The sequence below is a fragment of the Saccopteryx bilineata genome, chromosome 12, assembly GCF_036850765.1.
Source record: "Saccopteryx bilineata isolate mSacBil1 chromosome 12, mSacBil1_pri_phased_curated, whole genome shotgun sequence".
Taxonomy (NCBI): domain Eukaryota; kingdom Metazoa; phylum Chordata; class Mammalia; order Chiroptera; family Emballonuridae; genus Saccopteryx; species Saccopteryx bilineata.
This window is the reverse complement of record NC_089501.1, coordinates 27008807-27027473: the sequence shown is the minus strand read 5'-3', so window position 1 is coordinate 27027473 and position 18667 is coordinate 27008807. Positions and strand designations below refer to the sequence as shown.

Here is an 18667-nt window from a genome sequence, read left to right as displayed (position 1 = left end):
TCTTTGAGATTTCTTTTAACACTTCCTTCAAATAACACATTAATACCGTAATTTCCTGAATGGCTATAGTGATCAGCAGATCATGATTCTTTCCCCAACAATGTAGAAATCTTAAAATGCTTTTGTAAAACATTGAGAATATTTGGCATCTAGAGATTCTGTAGTTGAAACAAATCTTGTCTCAGAACTATTTCATGGAGATTATATTAAATTTTTTGCATAATAGATCACCATACAAAACATCTGTTGAAGTACCAGTACACATTTATAAAATGTGTGATTCTATTATTATTTAATGGTGGGTTGTTTATGTAATAGATATTTATTTTCATTTTTGTTTAAAATCTTTTGTTTTTATTAAAAAATTAAATTTCTTTAACTGATTTACACAGGGATTAGTCTATAGTGTTTGTGGACCTATAAGTTTTATCAAAGTAAATGGTCATTCTGTTGTTTGGATAAATAACCATAATATTTAATAATTACAGATCTTCCCTGGCTGTTTGCTTTTAATGTGAAGTTTTATCCTCCTGATCCTTCTCAATTGACTGAAGATATCACCAGGTACTTTCTATTTACATAAAAAATGTACTTTTACTTATAGCTCTCACTTATTTCTGTGCCCCAGGATAATGGTGGTAATCTCATTATTCAAATAAAAATATTTTTCCTTAAGTTGGGTTTTAGAAGTGTCGTTGGATATGGATGTTCCAAAATAATTAGAAATGGTGCCAGTTTCAAAAATTGTATTTACCCTTCTTTAATTTACACATTTACACATGACTAATGGAATATTTAAAAAGTATATTGCTGATAATTTTGTTTCTTTTTTTTAATAAATTTTTATTAATGGTAATGGGATGACATTAATAAATCAGGGTACATATATTCAAAGAAAACATGTCTAGGTTATTTTGTCATCAAATTATGTTGCAAACCCCTCGCCCAAAGTCAGATTGTCCTCCGTCACCCTCTATCTAGTTCTCTGTGCCCCTCCCCCTCCCCCTAACTCTCTCCCTCCCTCCCTCCCTCCCATGTCCTCCCCCCCCCCTTGGTAACCACCACACTCTTGTCCATGTCTCTTAGTCTCATTTTTATGTTCCACCAATGTATGGAATCATGTAGTTCTTGTTTTATTCTGATTTACTTATTTCACTCCTTATAATGTTATCAAGATCCCACCATTTTGCTGTAAATGATCTGATGTCATCATTTCTTATGGCTGAGTAGTATTCCATAGTGTATATGTGCCACATCTTCTTTATCCAGTCTTCTATTGAAGGGCTTTTTGGTTGTTTCCATGTCTTGGCCACTGTGAACAGTGTTGCAATGAACATGGGGCTACATGTGTCTTCACGTATCAATGTTTCTGAGGTTTTGGGGTATATACCCAGTAGAGGGATTGCTGGGTCATAAGGTAGTTCTATTTGCAGTTTTTTGAGGAACCACCATACTTTCCTCCATAATGGTTGTACTACTTTACAGTCCCACCAACAGTGAATGAGGGTTCCTTTTTCTCCACAGCCTCTCCAACATTTGCTATTACCCGTCTTGTTGATAATAGCTAATCTAACAGGAGTGAGGTGGTATCTCATTGTAGTTTTGATTTGCATTTCTCTAATAACTAATGAAGCTGAGCATCTTTTCATATATCTGTTGGCCATTTGTATCTCTTCCTGGGAGAAGTGTCTGTTCATGTCCTCTTCCCATTTTTTTATTGGATTGTTTGTTTGTTTGTTGTTGAGTTTTATGAGTTCTTTGTAAATTTTGGATATTAGGCCCTTATCTGAGCTGTCGTTTGAAAATATCAGTTCACATATAGTTGGCTGTCTGTTTATTTTGATATCAGTTTCTCTTGCTGAGCAAAAACTTTTAATTCTGATGTAGTCCCATTCATTTATCTTTGCCTTCACTTCTCTTGCCATTGGAGTCAAGTTCATAAAATGTTCTTTAAAACCCAGGTCCATGATTTTAGTACCTATGTCTTCTTCTATGTACTTTATTGTTTCAGGTCTTATATTTAGGTCTTTGATCCATTTTGAATTAATTTTAGTACACGGGGACAGGCTGTAGTCGAGTTTCATTCTTTTGCATGTGGCTTTCCAGTTTTCCCAACACCATTTGTTGAAGAGGCTTTCTTTTCTCCAATGTGTGTTGTTGGCCCCTTTATCAAAGATTATTTGACCATATATATGTGGTTTTATTTCTGGGCTTTCTATTCTGTTCCATTGGTCTGAGTGTCTATTTTTCTGCCAATACCATGCTGTTTTGATTAATTTTGTTTCTTATGTTATACTTTCAATCACTGGTATTTAATATTTTAGATTTTAATACTCAGTGGTTTTCATCATACAACCAACCCAGGTGTGCCTCTGCGCCAGCCTCATCACAATGGTGATGTAAGGGTAGAAGAATTATTTTTGAAAGTCATTTGAACTGTACTAGTTTTTGTTGCCCCCTCCAAACAAATGTTAAGGTAGGTAGGCTTTCTTATGTAAGAGTCAACAGCTATTTCATTTCATTTCCTCTGAGATTGTCTGGGATTTGCAACATACTTAAATTGCAAATAAAGATTCCGTTTAGGAGCAAGAGAGCATTTCCTGATTCTGAGAGTGACTGAATCTTTGAATGGTATCTACTGGTGCCTTCACATCTTATCCCTGTTAAACTGGGACCTGTAGTAGGGCTTTTTAGCTTTGAAAGTCAATAGGGTGATTTGTATATATTTTTAAAGGGTTATTTACATGACCAAGGAAAAAGTTATATAAATATATACTTTTAAAATAGTAGAAGAAGGTCTTACTGGAAAACTGCTTTTGATTCCTATGGTTACTGTACCTTGATGTTTTCTCTAGGCCAGTATTGTCAGATATCAAGTTACGTAGGCACTTACAAGAGTGCGTGATATCCTTGTGAAATAGAAATGACGGAGATTTCTTTCCACGATTGGATAAATGACGCCCCCCCCCCCTTAGTGCTTGTTCCTGAATAGGGACGTACTGGTACTAATTAAGTTGTGATTCAGTTAGCTTCAACTAGTAAATAATAAATAGAGCTTTTGTGACTGCACAGTGAATTGCTTGCAGCGAACAACATGACAGGTTCGCAGGCATCAGTGAGAGTCTCACTGCAGGAACACCTTTCAACAGTGCAAGTAACTGGGCCTCTGAGACCAACACGTTCTCTGTATATACACTCCTTCTCAGCACTTTGTCTGGGGGATGTTAATCCTGTGGTGATTGCAATTTACAGCATCAGTAAGTGCTTTGGTTTTCCTTTTAAAGGGGGCTTTAACAGTCTCCCTGTGTGTTGGGGGAGGAATGATATGAGCCGCGGCAGAGCAGCCTGAGACCATCCACCTGCCTGTATGTGTAACCCGGTAGCCTGCTGGTCATGATGGAAATCTTCAGCATGACTTGAGTGAGCATTAGAAGGTGGGGTGGTAGACTTTGGGGGACGGCAGGAACACTGTTCAGAATAATGTTTAAAGACTACTCTTTTCTGCAGTGTTAAGTTCCTGAGTGGGGAGATTCCTGGAGCTCTTGCAGTTTATGTTTGAAGCTTTTTGGACCTTAGACTTAAGTTCTGAAAACAGAGGAAAGGACCAATGTGAAAAGTGGAGACAGTTATATAAAAAGGAGCAACAAGATGCCATGGCACAAAATGGATGGCATTTGTGTGGTTAGGTCTTAGAAGAGTCATAAATGTGGAGAACTAGCACTATTCTTTATTAGTCTTAGGGAATTTGAGGATAACCTGAATCATTTAAAATTTGGTTTCCTAAAATAAATACAGAGATAATCATGCTGTTCTAGGAGTCAAGGAAACATACTCCTCCTTAGAAAGAGAGCCCCGGCAATGCATGAAATCACTCAGACTGTCGTGACAGTGACACAGCTTTCATTCTCAGGACGTTATTGAGCGCTCGCCAGGTGGCAAGTACTTTGCTAACTGTGGGATTATGATGATGATAAACAGACCCCCTGCCCTGCCTGACAAATTTGTAGGGTAATCCAGTTTTAACAGAGCTGTGTGATGGCTGACAGTACATGGGGGACGTGCCCTCTGACTCAGCAGCAGTGCTGCCTGCATGAATGGCAGCATGCCTGTTCTAGGTGGAGGGCAAGAGGGGACGGGGCCCTGAAACCCGTCATAGGCAGAAGCATCCACCGGGAAAATGTAGAAATGGCACTAACAAATCTTCAAAAATGAGGGCAATGTCATTTTAGTTTGGAGCAGTCATTGATAACCTTAGCAACTGGTTAAATTTGAGAGTAACAATCGGCTTTTAAAATGTCAGCACAAGGAGTATCATAGGGAGCGAAAAAACCCCAAAAAACCTCCTTAGAATGTAAATAATATGTTTCTGCATATTATTTAGTAAAAAAAACAATCTTTTATAACTCTTTGTAAGCTCTTGGGACACTGAATAATAATTATTATTACTAATATTAATATTAATAAGATTATGGCTGCCAAATATTGATTCCCAGGTACCATGCCATGTGTTTTATTTATATTATCTAATTTTTTTACCCACCTCTTCAGAGGGAGGTAGAGTTTTTACCATTTTACAGGTGAGGAATTAGTCTTAAGGCAAGTCAGTTAACTTGCTCAGAGTTACATAGCGTCAGCTTTGCTTGGCTCTGCAGCCCATGCTATTCTATCAGCTGAATAGCTTCCTCTTTAGATGGGGTGAAGGGGCACGAAAGGGCTTCCCAGTAGAATGTAAGAAATCAGTGTGAAAAGGAGAAGATAAAGGGTGTCGTGACTTTAGCTTTGCTTGCTAATGCTTAAGAGTTGCACCTATTTTAAAAATTTGATTAATTTTTACAACTTCTGAAGGTCATGCTAATTTTAATTAGTTTTAAACCCAAGGGGACAGTCTAAATGATTGGAATTTTTACCTTCAGTCACAAAACTCTTTGTGGTAATACTAGTCACAGTCATAATATACTACTGGAATAGGAGTTCAGAATTTCCACTCTATTGCTTTGCTCTCTAGACTCAGTTTCTGTATGAAAGCCACAGGTTGGGCTTCCAAAGAGCATGGTGGGCTTCCTGCTACAGAAGAACTTTTTTGCTAGGGATAATATAAAGTGTGCCTATATTGTATATTTGTTTTCAAAGGGAATATTAGAGCGCAGAGATTATGAGCACTGCAATCTTAACTAATTGTTCTCCCCAACTCTTTCTCCCCCTGCTTCTCAGATACTTCCTGTGCCTTCAGCTCCGGCAGGACATTGCCTCTGGCCGTCTGCCCTGCTCTTTTGTGACCCATGCCCTCCTGGGATCTTACACACTACAGGCTGAACTTGGAGACTATGATCCAGAAGAGCATGCTAGTCATGACCTCAGTGACTTCCAGTTTGCCCCCTCCCAGACGAAGGAGCTAGAGGAGAAGGTGGTAGAGCTACATAAAACCCACAGGTCTGTTGACTTGCGTGCTCGAGGGAAAATGGCAATGATAGATAGATTCATATAAAACTTGCTAGACATTAGAGCATAGTTGATGGGCTTATCCAATTTTTTTGGGGGGGGTGCTTCACGTAGTACTAATCAAGGTATCCTGCAGCCCTTGAGATATTCTTTCACGGTCTTTGTGACTACAGTATGAGGAATTACTATATGCTCATGAGGCCAAATGTTTTCATTTATTGGAAACATTTACTTTTCTTATGATGTCTTTTTTCTACTTCCAGTCTTATTTCTTGATACACACACAATTGAAACAAACTTACACGCATACTTGTTTGGCATTTACTTTATATTTTTACTGCCCTTTGTTTTTATTATCATCTTTAATAAGAAAACCAGAAAGATGATGAGGCATTAGGATTTGAATTACAAATGTGGGTGATGATGGACTTAAGAGAAATAACTGAAGTGTACACGTGGTTTCTCTATGCACAGAAGATGACCTTTGGTTAAGCTAAAGGTAACTTAATTGCTTACTTTGAGAACTCATATCTGTGTGAATACAAAATGCTTTTTTTAGCATAGTTTTAAAAACTCTAGCTACAAAATTATATTTTATCCCATAGTGCAAAATTAAAGTTAAAAAATTTTTTTTTTTATAAATGATTTGAAGGGAACTTTTAGAGATTAGAAGTTTTTAGATAAACCACATTCATTGACTTAAAAAAAAATGCAGTCTTCTCTGACCATAAAGGTATGAAACTAGAAATCAATAACAAGAAAACAAAACTGAAAACACACAAAGGCTAAATAACATGTTATTAAACAGTGAATGGGATAACAATAAGATCATGGAAGAAAGCAGAAGGTACCTTGAAACAAATGAAAATGAGAACATAACCACTCCAAATCTATGGGACACAGTGAAAGCAGTCTTAAGAGGGAAATTCATAACATTTCAGGCCTATCTCAAGAAACAAGAAAAATCTCAAATAGTCTATCTTTACACTTAAAGGAACTTGAAAAACAAAAACAAAGCCCAAAGTGAGGAGAAAGAAGGAAGTAAACAAGATCTAACCAGAAATAAAAGAGTCTTAAAAAAACAATACAAAAGATAAATGAAACCATGAGCTGGTTTTTTGAAGAATGAACAAGGAAGAAGTAAAACCATCATTATTTGCAGATGGCATGATATTGTATAGAAATAACCCTAAAGATGCCACTAAAAAACTATTAGAACTGATAAATAAATTCAGTAGAGAGATATAAAATAAACATTCAAAAATCAGTTGCATTTTTAAATACCAATAATGAACTAATAGAAAGGGAAATTAACAAAACAATCTCATTCACAGTTGCTTTAAAAAATAATGAAATATGTAGGAATAAATTTAACCAAGGATGTAAAAGATCTGTACTCAGAAAATTATAAGACATTGAGGAAGATACAAATAAGTGGAAGCATATACAGTGACTATGGATAGGAAAAAATGACATTAAAGTGTCCACACTACCCAAAGCAATCTATAGATTAAACACAGCTCCTATCAAGATACCAATGGCATATTTTGCAGAAGTAGAACAAATATTCCAAAAATTTACATGGAACTACAGGAGACCCCGAATAACCACTGCAGTCTTGAGAAGGAACAACAACGTTGGAATCACACTACCTGATACAAAATTTTTACTACAAGGCCAAAACAGCATGGTACTGGCATAAAAAAAGACATATTAGATTAATGGAACAATATAGAGCCCAGAAATAAGCTCATGGCTTTATGTCAATTAATATTTGACAAAGAAGGCAAAAACATACAATAGGGTAAAGATAGTCTATTCTATGAATGGTGTTGGGAAAATTGGACAGATAAATGCAAGAAAATGAAACTAGACCACTTTCTACCGTCATACACAAGAGTGAACTAAAAATGGATTAAAGACTTAAATGTTAGACTGAAAAGCATAAAAATTCTAGAAGAAAATGCAGACAGTAACATTGTGGACATTTCTTGTAGCAATATTTTTTTCTAATATTTCACCTCAAGCAAGGGAAACAAGAAAAAATAAATAAATAGAACTACATCAAACTAAAAAGTTTTTTTTTTTGTTTTTTTTTTTTTTCTTTCAGAGACAGAGTCAGAGAGAGGGATAGACAGACAGGAATGGAGAGATGAGAGGCATCAATCATTAGCTTTTTTGTTGCGCGCTGCGACACCTTAGTTGTTCACTGATTGCTTTCTCACATGTGCCTTGACCATGGGCCTTCAGTAACTCCTTGCTCGAGCCAGCAACCTTGGGTCCAAGCTGGTGAGCTTTTGCTCAAACGAGATGAGCCTACGCCCAAGCTGGCGACCTCGGGGTCTCAAACCTGGGTCCTCTGCATCCCAGTCTAACGCTCTATCCACTGCGCCACCGCCTGGTCAGGCTCAAACTAAAAAGTTTTTACATAGCAAAGGAAACCAACAAAATGAAAAGACAACTCATTGAATGGGGAAACATATTTGCCAATGAAATATCTGATAAGAGGTTAATATCTAAAATTTATAAAGAACTTCTGCAACTCAACACCCAAACCACAAGGAATTCAATTTAATAATGAGCAAAGGACCTGAATAGACACTTTCCAAAGAGGATATACAAATGGCCAAAAGACACATGAAAAATTCCTCAATGTCACTAATCATCAGAGGAATGCAAATTAAAAATACAATGAGATATCACCTCCTGTCAGAATGGCTATCATCAATTAATCAATAAACAAGTGTTGGTGAGGATGTGGAGGAAAGGGAACCATTGGACACTGTTGGTGGGACTGGTGCAGCCGCTGTGGAAAGAAGTATGGAATTACCCCAACAAATTAAAAATGGAACTGCCTTATGATCCAGTATTGTACTTTTGGGAATACAGTCGAAGAAACCTGAAGACACTAATTCAAAAGAATACAATAGCCAAAATATGGGATTAGCTAGAATTACCTGGAGTATTTATAAGTAGATAAGTGGATAAAAAAGCAGTGATTGGCCCTGGCCGGTTGGCTCAGGGTAGAGCATCGGCCTGGTGTGCAGGAGTCCCGGGTTCGATTCCCGGCCAGGGACACAGGAGAAGTGCCCATCTGCTTCTCCACCCCTCCCCCTCTCCTTCCTCTCTGTCTCTCTCTTCCCCTCCCGCAGCCCAGGCTCCATTGGAGGAGCAAAGATGGCCCGGGCGCTGGGGATGGCTCTGTGGCCTCTGCCTCAGGCGCTAGAATGGCTCTGGATGCAACAGAGCGATGCCCCAGAGGGGCAGAACATCGCCCCCTGGTGGGCATGCCGGTGGATCCCGGTCGGGCGCATGCAGGAGTCTGTCTGACTGCCTCCCCGTTTCCAGCTTCGGAAAAATGAAAAGAAAAGAAAAAAAAAAGCAATGATATATTTACACAATGTACTATACACTCAGCTGTAAAAAAGAAGGAAATCTTACTGTTTGCGACTGCGTGAATGGACCTGCAGAGAATTACACTAAGAGAAATTCACCTGTCAGAGAAAGATAAGTACCATATGATATCACTTATATGTGGACTCTAATGAATGAAATAAACTAGCAACAAAATAGAAACAGACTCATAGATAGAGAATAGACTGACAGCTGTCAGAGAGGAGAGGGTTTACAACTGGGTAAGAAGGGTGAAGGAATTAGGTGGGAAAATTCCTTATACAATAGTATGGTCATTAGCAGAGGGAAAGTGGGGTCAGCAGAGGTAGAAGAGGGTTGAGGGGAAATAGATGATGGATGATGGAAGGAGATTTGACTTAGAGTGATGAATGCCCAATGCGATATACAGATGATATATTTTAGGATTGTACACCTGAAACCTAGATAATTTTATTAAGCAATGTCACCCCAATACATTAAAAAATAAATAAATGCAGTATTTGGCTTTTTTTTTTTGTTTTTTTCTGAAGCTGGAAACGGGGAAGCAGTCAGACAGACTCCTGGATGTGCCCAACCGGGATCCACCCGGCATGCCCACCAGGGGGTGATGCTCTGCCCATCTGGGAGGTCGCTCTGTTGCAACCAGAGCCATTCTAGCGCCTGAGGCAGAGGCCATAGAGCCATCCTCAGTGCCCGGACCAACTTTGCTCCAATGGAGCCTTGGCTGCGGGAGGGGAAGAAAGAGACAAAGAGGAAGGAGAGGGGGAGGGGTGGAGAAGCAGATGGGCGCTTCTCCTGTGTGCCCTGGCTGGGAATCAAACTCGAGACTCCTGCACATCAGGCCGATGCTCTACCACTGAGCCAACTGGCCAGGGCTAGTATTTGGCTTTAAATATTTTTTATTTAAAGTCAGATACTGCCTGACCAGGCGGTGATGCAGTGGATAGAGCGGAGGACCCAGGTTCGAGACCCCGAGGTTGCCAGCTTGAGCACGGGCTCATCTGGTCTGAGCAAAGCTCACCAGCTTGGACCCAAGGTCACTGGCTCAAGCAAGGGGTTACTCAGTCTGCTGAAGACCCGGGTGGTCAAGGCACATAAGAGAAAGCAATTAATGAACACCTAAGGTGTCGCAGTGAAAAACTAATGATTGATGCTTCTCATCTCTCCGTTCCTGTCTGTCCCTATCTCTCTCTCTCTCTCTCTCTCTCTCTCTGACTCTTTCTCTCTGTCTCTGTAAAAAAAGTCAGATACTATTTTTTACTTTTATACATGTCAGTAAACATACATTGTAATTTGAATTTGAATACTGGGTGCTGCAATGCCATGGGCAATATGAAAATTAATGAGACATGGTCCTGCTTTCTCGTAGCCTAGGATTTGTTTAGTTGGGAATGTTGGTAGGAAGGGAAATAATTTCAGTATGGATAGAATGTGCTATGTGTCGTCTACCCTAGGAGTAAAATCAAATACAGATCCTTCTGATCGTTGTTATGATCAGTCCTTGTAAAATAAAATTAAGAATTTGTTTATTTCAGAAAGATGAAATCACTTCTTTATTCTTTCATTTTATTATTACTTTAAAAAATTATGTTGTACCCATTATTACTGGGGCATTTTTCTTCGATGGAAAAAAATTGAAAGCAGCTTTCTAAAATAAAAAGGATAAGGGTTGAGGTGCATCTCCTTGTAACAAAGTGGTTTATGTTAGAGGATTTTAAGAGAAAAACGGCTAGATTGAGAATTGAATCTTACCTGTTATCTACTTGTCTGCAAATTTATCTGTGTTACTTCCTCCACCCCAAACTTTCCAAGCTCATACACTCTTTCTCTATTTTGGCCACATTTTCTTTGCACCCACCAATAAGATAATATTGTTTCTTTTGATTTTTAGGGGCTTATTTCCAGCACAAGCTGATTCTCAGTTCTTAGAAAATGCAAAGAGATTGTCCATGTATGGCGTTGACCTGCATCATGCCAAGGTACTGTGACGTGGTGGACAGGCGGCCACTTTGCAGTCCGTTGACTGAAGCCTTTGAGAGGGCTCTCGTGTTGATAACGTGTTCACCTTTAGCAGACGGCTGCTCATCCTCACCTGAGGACCTCTATAGTATTTCTTTGGTGATTAATTGTGGTGTTTATGGTTGTGGGAGGGTCCGTTTATTCTCTTTCTTTCTTTCTTTCTATCTCAATATTTTTATTTAATACCCTTTTATCTGTACTTATTGTAAGACTCCTGTCAGCCTTCTTGTCCTTCATCCTGCTTTATTCTGCATCTCAGCTTTTGCTGTTCCAAGTGCTGCTTCTCTCCCAGCTCCCTCCCCTGCCTCTGTCTTGGGATCAGAGAGCAGATCTTAGCACCATGAAAGGGTATTAGCAGCGTGGGTATTGGCCTTTGTCCAGAAACTCCTGGCTTGTAAAGGAGCCCTCAGTTGGGCTTCCCCCTGTTGGTCTGTTCTATACCTTTTGTGAGATGAAGTAGGCTGGCCCAGGCTCCAGGTGACATGACACCCTCAGTCTAATTTGAGACGTGGGAGAGGATGAACTCAAGGAGATGGGTGATAGAAGAAGGTGGGGTGGGGTGGGAGGATGCCAATAATCAGTCACCTACATCATGAGCCTCTTCTGGATGATCACTTAGTGGAGAGAGTCAAGGAGAACAAGATGGGAGATGAAAGATGGATTTGATTTTGAAAAATATGTCTAGAGTCAGCTCAACAGGCTGAGGGAACCTGTGGTCACCTGCTTTTAGAAGACCCTGCCAGGCCTGACCCTCAGATCATTGGAGGGCTGCCGAATACAGTGGTCCTCTCACTGACCACCAATGAAAGAGGTACCCCTTCCAGAAGTTCAGTGGGGGCTGGATAAATGGCCTCGGGGCCGCATTGCGGCCCGCGGGCCGTAGTTTGGGGACGCCTGGGATAGAGTATCATTCTGGGACATGGAGCACCCAGGTTCGAGATACCAAGGTCGCCAACTTGAGTGCAGGCTCATCTGGTTTGAGCAAGGCTCACCATCTTGAACCCCAGGTTGTTGGCTTGAGAAAGGGGTCACTCGGTCTGCTGTAGCCCCCCAGTCAAGGCACACATGAGAAAGCAATCAGTGAACAACTAAGGTGCCACAACGAAGAACTGATGCTTCTTATCTCTCTCCCTTCCTGTCTGTCTCTCTCTCTGTCTCTGTCCTGCACACACACACACACACACACACACACACACACACACAGAAAACACCTGTCAGTCCCTAGTTGTAGCAGAGGAAGCCCAGGTTAGATGATGTGTACAATCTCCAGAAAAGCCCCCACACTCCCTAGAACTCAGATTAATACTTCTTGCTTTTGTGTTAATAGTATTTCATGTTTGCAAAAATGCTTTTTTCCTCAGTGACTTTTTTTAATCTTTAAATATTTTTCCTTATTACAAAGGTAATACATGTCATCATAGAAAATAGTGGTAAACAAGAGAAAATATCACTGAATGCTTTTATGTAAAACAATTGCTGTTAATATTTGGATACATTTTCTTGTTTTTAAAAAAAATCTTGAACAGTTAAACTCACGCATTTTAAAAATGGAATTGTGCTTTTTTTTTTTTAACTTGCTCTTTTAAACACTTTTTTGCATGTTAGCAAATAGTTTCTAGCAGCAGCATTTTGAACTGCTAGGTGTTGTATACCTTTAATTTTTAAAAGTCCTTTTATATAAGCCATCTCATTTAAGATGTGAATATTTTTATTTTACAAAACTACATAAAACAGAGTGCGGGGGATGACTTGCCTCAAGCCACATATTTAAAGCAGTTCTCTCTGCCCAGTATCTTCTGCTAATCCCTAGGAGGTGAAAAAAATTCCTGATAATTTTGTGTCTTCAGCTGATTTCTCTATGATGGGGACTGGCTGGGTTAGCTGAGAAACGAGAGAGGGAGGGAGGAAAGAGAGAGCAGGTTTGGAGCACATCTCTCTTCCTGTAAACCCTGGGACACTTGCCACTTGTAAATCTTGCAGCTGCTACTTTGTTGATCATTAGTTAGAAAGCCATTGGTTGATGGCAATACTGGATGGTTTCAAGATTCTTGATTTTATAGTTGAATCTTAAAAAAGTAAAAAAGTTGCCAACTCTTTGCTAACTATTAATAAAGTTCCAGCTCTGTGGTTTGGAGCAGATAGCTTTTTTAAAAAAATGCAAAATAACATTCATTCTATTTTTCATATGGTGGACTCAGATAATAATTGATATGCAAGATACTTGTAGCTCATTTAAAGGAATATCTGTAGCAACTTCAAAGAACTTTGTGTAGTTTTTTGTGTGCCTTTAGACATTTTTCATTGTCTAGAGATCATAATTTAAAATTTTTTAAAATTAATATTTTATTATTGGAAGAGTTCTTAATGGCACACTCACTCACATTAGGACCAGTGGAAAGGTGTTGAATAGAAGGCTTTTGGACACAAGTACAGGGAAACCACAGAGTGGTGAGACTTCTGAAGGGGTGAGGGCAAAGAGTGACAAGTCTGTCTTGAGAGGAGCTGTCATTGTCAAGAACACAGCCAGCCAGATGACAGTCATACAGGGAGGAGACCTGGGTGTTAAAAACCTGGACTCCCCCCTGCCCTCCCTCCCTCTGCTCTTGAAGAACTTTCCACAGGCTGAACCCACTCGGACGTCAGTGGGCATGGATCCTGTTGATAGCCACGCGTGGGACAGCTTCCCGAGGCCGTGAGCAAGGAACAGCTGATGCTCCCTTTTTATTAGTTTATTTTGCTGACATCATTGTTAAATGTCAGAAGTCAAATATGGACAATTAAGGCATGTTTTTTCCCTTCCACTTCTTGATCTTTTATCTGTAATTTTTAGTCATATTAATACTGATAATTCTAAAACAATGTGTGGAACAACTGAAAATCAACTGATTGATTTGGATCCAGATTTTTTTTTATTTTCAAGTCAGATAAAATAGCTGCAGTGTCCTTTGTAGAGACTGCTTCGGACTAGTTGGCTTTGTTCAGTGTTTCAAGGAAGGGATGCCTCCTCCTTGTGGTGAGAACATGCTGTCTTGGGCAGCCTTCCGGCCTGCTTCCTGTGGCCACGGCCAGGGATGTTTTTGGCAAACACACCATTTGTGTCTGGTGCCAAGTTGCTCGGACACCTGTGCCTGATTCATTCCAGCTTTTTACTCTGTTCCTAGAGAGAACTGTGGCTGCCAGGATAGTGGTGAATAAAGCACCGTATAGATGACATTTTTAAACCTCCTCAGATGGTCTAATGTTATTTTATTTGTATGAATTATTCACATATCGGCAACTAAAGCAATCGGCATCAGTCACCTAGAACTGTACTTTTTATTTATTTTTTAAATATATAAATGGTGTTAAATTGTTCTCAGTAACAAGATAGTCAAAATGTTATGCTTTTATTGAATTGAGACCTAGACTAAATAAGGTGTTTTTTGAGAATTTGTTTTGTTGATGGCTTCTGAAAATGTGACTGTCCCTGAATATTATTCTTCAGTTTTACACATTTTGAATGATACTCAGTTTTTCCAAGAAAACTAAACAATAATTTGTATATTTTGAATATTGTATATCTTAGATATTTAACACTACTTGAAATGTGAAGAACCAGTTTTTTACCTTTGTCTGTAAATTTATTTGATAGTTTAAAATCTTTCAGGCTTGTGATTATTCTAAATTGTCATCTATCCTAGATTAAAACACTGGGGAAAGAAAACACTATTAGTAAGTTCAAGAATAGCCTGCAGTTCTTTGAACTATGCCAGCCAAGGAATGTGGCAGCGGGACTGGATGTCAGCACTCTGAGTTATTGAAGAACTACTTGAAAGAATTCAAAGATTTCAACCCTGTCAGCGTAGAAGAGAATTTTCTATGTGGGACTGGAGTTTCTGCAGAATATAAGCATAACTTTAATAACTACTAGCTTAGAATAATCCATCTGCAATAAATTTGCCTAAAGTAAAAGGCTGAACCTAAATGTCCTTAGATGACCATACTGTCCACAGAGGCTGGAATAGCCTCTTGGTAAACATTTTTATCTCATATCTACAGGATACCTAACTCGAGTTCTGTTTCCTTTCTTCCTCGTTAGCTCTTAGAACCAAGCTTGAGAACATGAATTAGGCCTTTTGAAGAATGTTGTATCCTGTAGTCATGTTGTTATATCTCTTTGGCAAATCAAATCTGATCTCTGAAGATGACTAGATTTAAGATATGTTTTATATCCTACTGTTTCTATTAACCTGTGTCCTGGCAATGACACTTGAATGTACAGCCATTAGGTTGGTATTCCTGGTCATGGTTTGAGGGCTGGGGGAGCTTCCTGATCTATGTAACTTTCACAGCTCTAACCGTGCTCAAATGGCTTGTGCTTGGCAGGACTCTGAAGGTGTGGACATCAAGCTGGGCGTGTGTGCTAACGGGCTCCTCATTTACAAAGACAGACTGAGAATCAATCGTTTTGCTTGGCCAAAAATCTTGAAAATTTCCTATAAGCGCAGTAACTTCTACATTAAAGTTAGGCCGGCAGAGGTAAGCATGGCACAGAGCTCTTGGCATATCTGGTCAGGCTTTGTCAGTGGTTTCTTTTATGAGTTCTTTACTACTGAGTTTGAGAAAATGAACTATTCTTATTCCTCCATAGTAGAAAAAGGTCAGAGTTCTTAATAATAAAGCTGCATATATCATATATTCCAGTTGTTAAAATACAAGCTACAATAACAATTTCGCAGAACAGGAAAGTCGGTAGTGCCTGCCACATTGTGGGGCTCATTATTGATTTGTTGAATCAGCTCAGTGGTAGAGATCAGTAGGAAGTTGGTAACATGAGCTTTAGTGGACATCGAAGGATAGTTGGTTTACATCAATAGTTGTATACCTGCTTTACCTAGAAACTAGAATTGCAGTTTATGAAATATCCTTTTTACATAATTATGTTACATTCATATTTTCTCAAGAAGAATTACTTTTTAGAGAAAATCTGAATCCATGTTTTTTTAGTAGCTTCTACTTAACTCTTAAAGAAATATACTGATGCATTCCATGGGTTTATTCTAGCTGGAACAGTTTGAGAGCACCATTGGATTCAAACTGCCGAACCATCGGGCCGCAAAAAGGCTATGGAAGGTGTGTGTGGAACATCATACTTTTTACAGGTAATTAAAAAAAAAGGCAAACAGCTAAATATTAATTAAAAGTACCCTCTGTGCCCAGGGATGGGGTGGTGGAGAGTGTGGCAGATGAGCAACACTGTCTGTTCTGACCCTTGCTCTCCTCAGTGTCAAATCTTCTCTGTCTGCAAAGTCCCCTTCGCGTCTTCTCCGTTCCTCTGCCAGCAGAAGTGGGCGTGTCACGGAGCCCTTGGCCCCTCTGTCTGGTCAGGCTTGTTAGTGTTCTCCATTATGACCATCAGCTAACTGAATTACTCTCCACTGAATTTAAGAAAATGAGCGATTCTTTATTTCTCCATGTCAGGGTTCTTGATGAAAAATATGCATATACATTTCTGTTGCCATGGCTTGTCATCCCACAAGCTGTCTGGTCTCTGCAGGGGTCCTACGCTCCATTTTCTGACCACAGCCTCCTTTCCTTCCACCACCACTGCGTCTCCTTCCCGACTTCCACTCCCTTTCCCCTGTCTTTCATGTAAGTTTCATTTGTTGTTGTTCTCGGCCCAGTCCTGCCTTACTTCTTTCCTAAACCAGCCCGAACCCTGTGGTCTGCCCTTTGCTACCCTGTCTGGCATGGCCTAACTCCCTCAAGCCCCTGCCCTTTTTGCATGCCAGCCTGCCAGTCTGTTGCTTCTAGATTTGTCCTGTGTCCTGACCTGCCCTTTTCTGTACTTGTGGTATCAAGTGCTACCTTAAGTGACACAACTACATACATTCATCATTCTTACTTTTTTTTTACATACCCATACACGTGCGTGCACACATACACACACGGACTCATTCTGTATGAGAGGAAAATCACACAACTCTGTTGGTTAGTGCTAATCCAGATATATATCAGTTATATTGGTCAGATCCTCAGTGCTATCAGGTAATCAATCCTTTGACTTTTTTCTCATTTCATACATTCATGGCAGTAACTTGAGTCCCTAGATAACCCTCCCTCTCTGCTCATATGCCCTCTGTTGTCTGGTACACTGATAGGACCCATGGAACTATGGGTCATAGACATTGATGGTTTCATGCACTTTCTCTTTTTCTCCTTCTGACTGTAATTCAGCAGCATTCTCCTCTCCATTCACAGTCACATAGTATTTTCTCTCCTGTCTCAAGGAAGAGGAAGTCATTCCTCTGCCTGTACCCCTCTTTCATGCCTCACATTGGACTGTGCTTTCTAAATGGTGTACTCTCCAGGGAGGATCTTCAACTTCCTCTTTGGCCAGTAAACGTGTATATCTTGCTTCCTTAAAAATTGTAATAAGAGATCTCCTTAGACCTTCTAGCATTCTTTTTTTTTTGGGGGGGGGAGGTGCAACAGACTCTCTTGTGCACCCTGACCAGGATCCACTCAGCAAGCCCAGTAGGGGGCGATGCTCTGCCCATCTGGGACGCTGCTTTGTTACTCTGCAACTGAGCTCTTCTTAACAACTGAGGCAGAGGCCACAGAGCCATCCTCAGTGCCCGGGGCCAGCTCGCTCCAGTTGAGCCTTGGCTGCAGGAGGGGAAGTGAGAGAGAGTAAGAAGTGAGAGGGTGTGGGGTGGAGAAGCAGATGGGCACTTCTCCTGTGTGCCCTGACTGGAAGTTGAGCCCAGGACATCCACACACCAGGCCGATGCTCTACCACTGAGCCAACTAGCAGGGCCAGAACTTCTAGCTTTCTTTAGATTGTTTCCGGTCTCTTTTCATACCTTTGTTCAAAGGCATATTTATTTTGTTACTGTTCTTGGCAAACAGTACTTTGCTTGTATTCATTATTTCTCTTTCCTCAGCTTCTACCATTGTGGTATGTATAGTTGTGTACCTAGACAAAAACAGATTCTTAGGGTCTAACCCTGTCCCTTTATATACTATGTGTGTGACTGTGGGTAACTTAATTCACATTTCTGAGTCTCACTTTCATCGTCCACGTGGTAATAATATATAGTATCTATAAATACTTTATAGGGGTGCTTTGATAAGCAAATGAGATAATAAGATAACACGAAAAACAAACTTCGAATCATTTCTGGTGTATAGACTGTTCTGCATCACCACTATCATCTTTATCCTCATTATTCTTAGTTTGGTACAACAGTGTGCTATTTCTCTATTGTCAAGACTGCCCTAATATTATATATTGATACTTATTTTAGAGGAGAAATGCAACTCATAAAGCATACCTGAATCTAGCGACTTGATTACACTGATCATTTAAATCTTGGAAATGTTTTCAGTTTCTCTTGGTAGCCATGGGAACTTTCTCCTAAGACAATATGAACTTGCCTCAAGTAAATCTAGCAGATGACAGTTATGAGTGAAATAACACAGGTCCAGGAAACACAGACAGCAGGCTTCCCTGTCAAATAATGATAATAAAAGCAATAGTTTCAGATAGACAAGTGCTACCATTTATTGAGCATGAACTGTCGTCAGACACAGGACTGACTGCTTTAGGTAGCTCTGCCTTCTTTCTCTCTCCTCCCTGTGCTGCAGCTGCGGCTCAGAGCTGGGTGCCCACAGCACGTTCCCGGCGCCCCAGCAGGGGTGGGGACCTGGCGCTCTGGTCCCAAAGCCCGTACTCTGCTTCGGCACTGGCGTCCCTCTTGTAGTCTTCTAGTAGATGTTTCTGAGATGCTGTTAGCTCTGCAAAGCCTCAGGTCCTGCCATCATTTCTGCTAAC

The 18667-nt window shown here is 40.0% G+C and overlaps 1 protein-coding gene across 18 annotated transcripts in view; it reads left to right on the top strand.

The window, feature by feature from the left end:
• Window positions 1-18667, top strand: part of EPB41L2 (erythrocyte membrane protein band 4.1 like 2) — a 232103-nt gene that overhangs the window by 161118 nt on the left and 52318 nt on the right. For all 18 annotated transcript variants that reach the window (XM_066247989.1, XM_066247988.1, XM_066247987.1 and 15 more), the window contains 5 exons: window positions 489-564; window positions 5212-5430; window positions 10724-10811; window positions 15217-15369; window positions 15895-15992. In XM_066247989.1, coding sequence (XP_066104086.1) covers window positions 489-564; window positions 5212-5430; window positions 10724-10811; window positions 15217-15369; window positions 15895-15992 — 634 coding nt within the window. The remainder of the gene's footprint in view (window positions 1-488; window positions 565-5211; window positions 5431-10723; window positions 10812-15216; window positions 15370-15894; window positions 15993-18667) is intronic.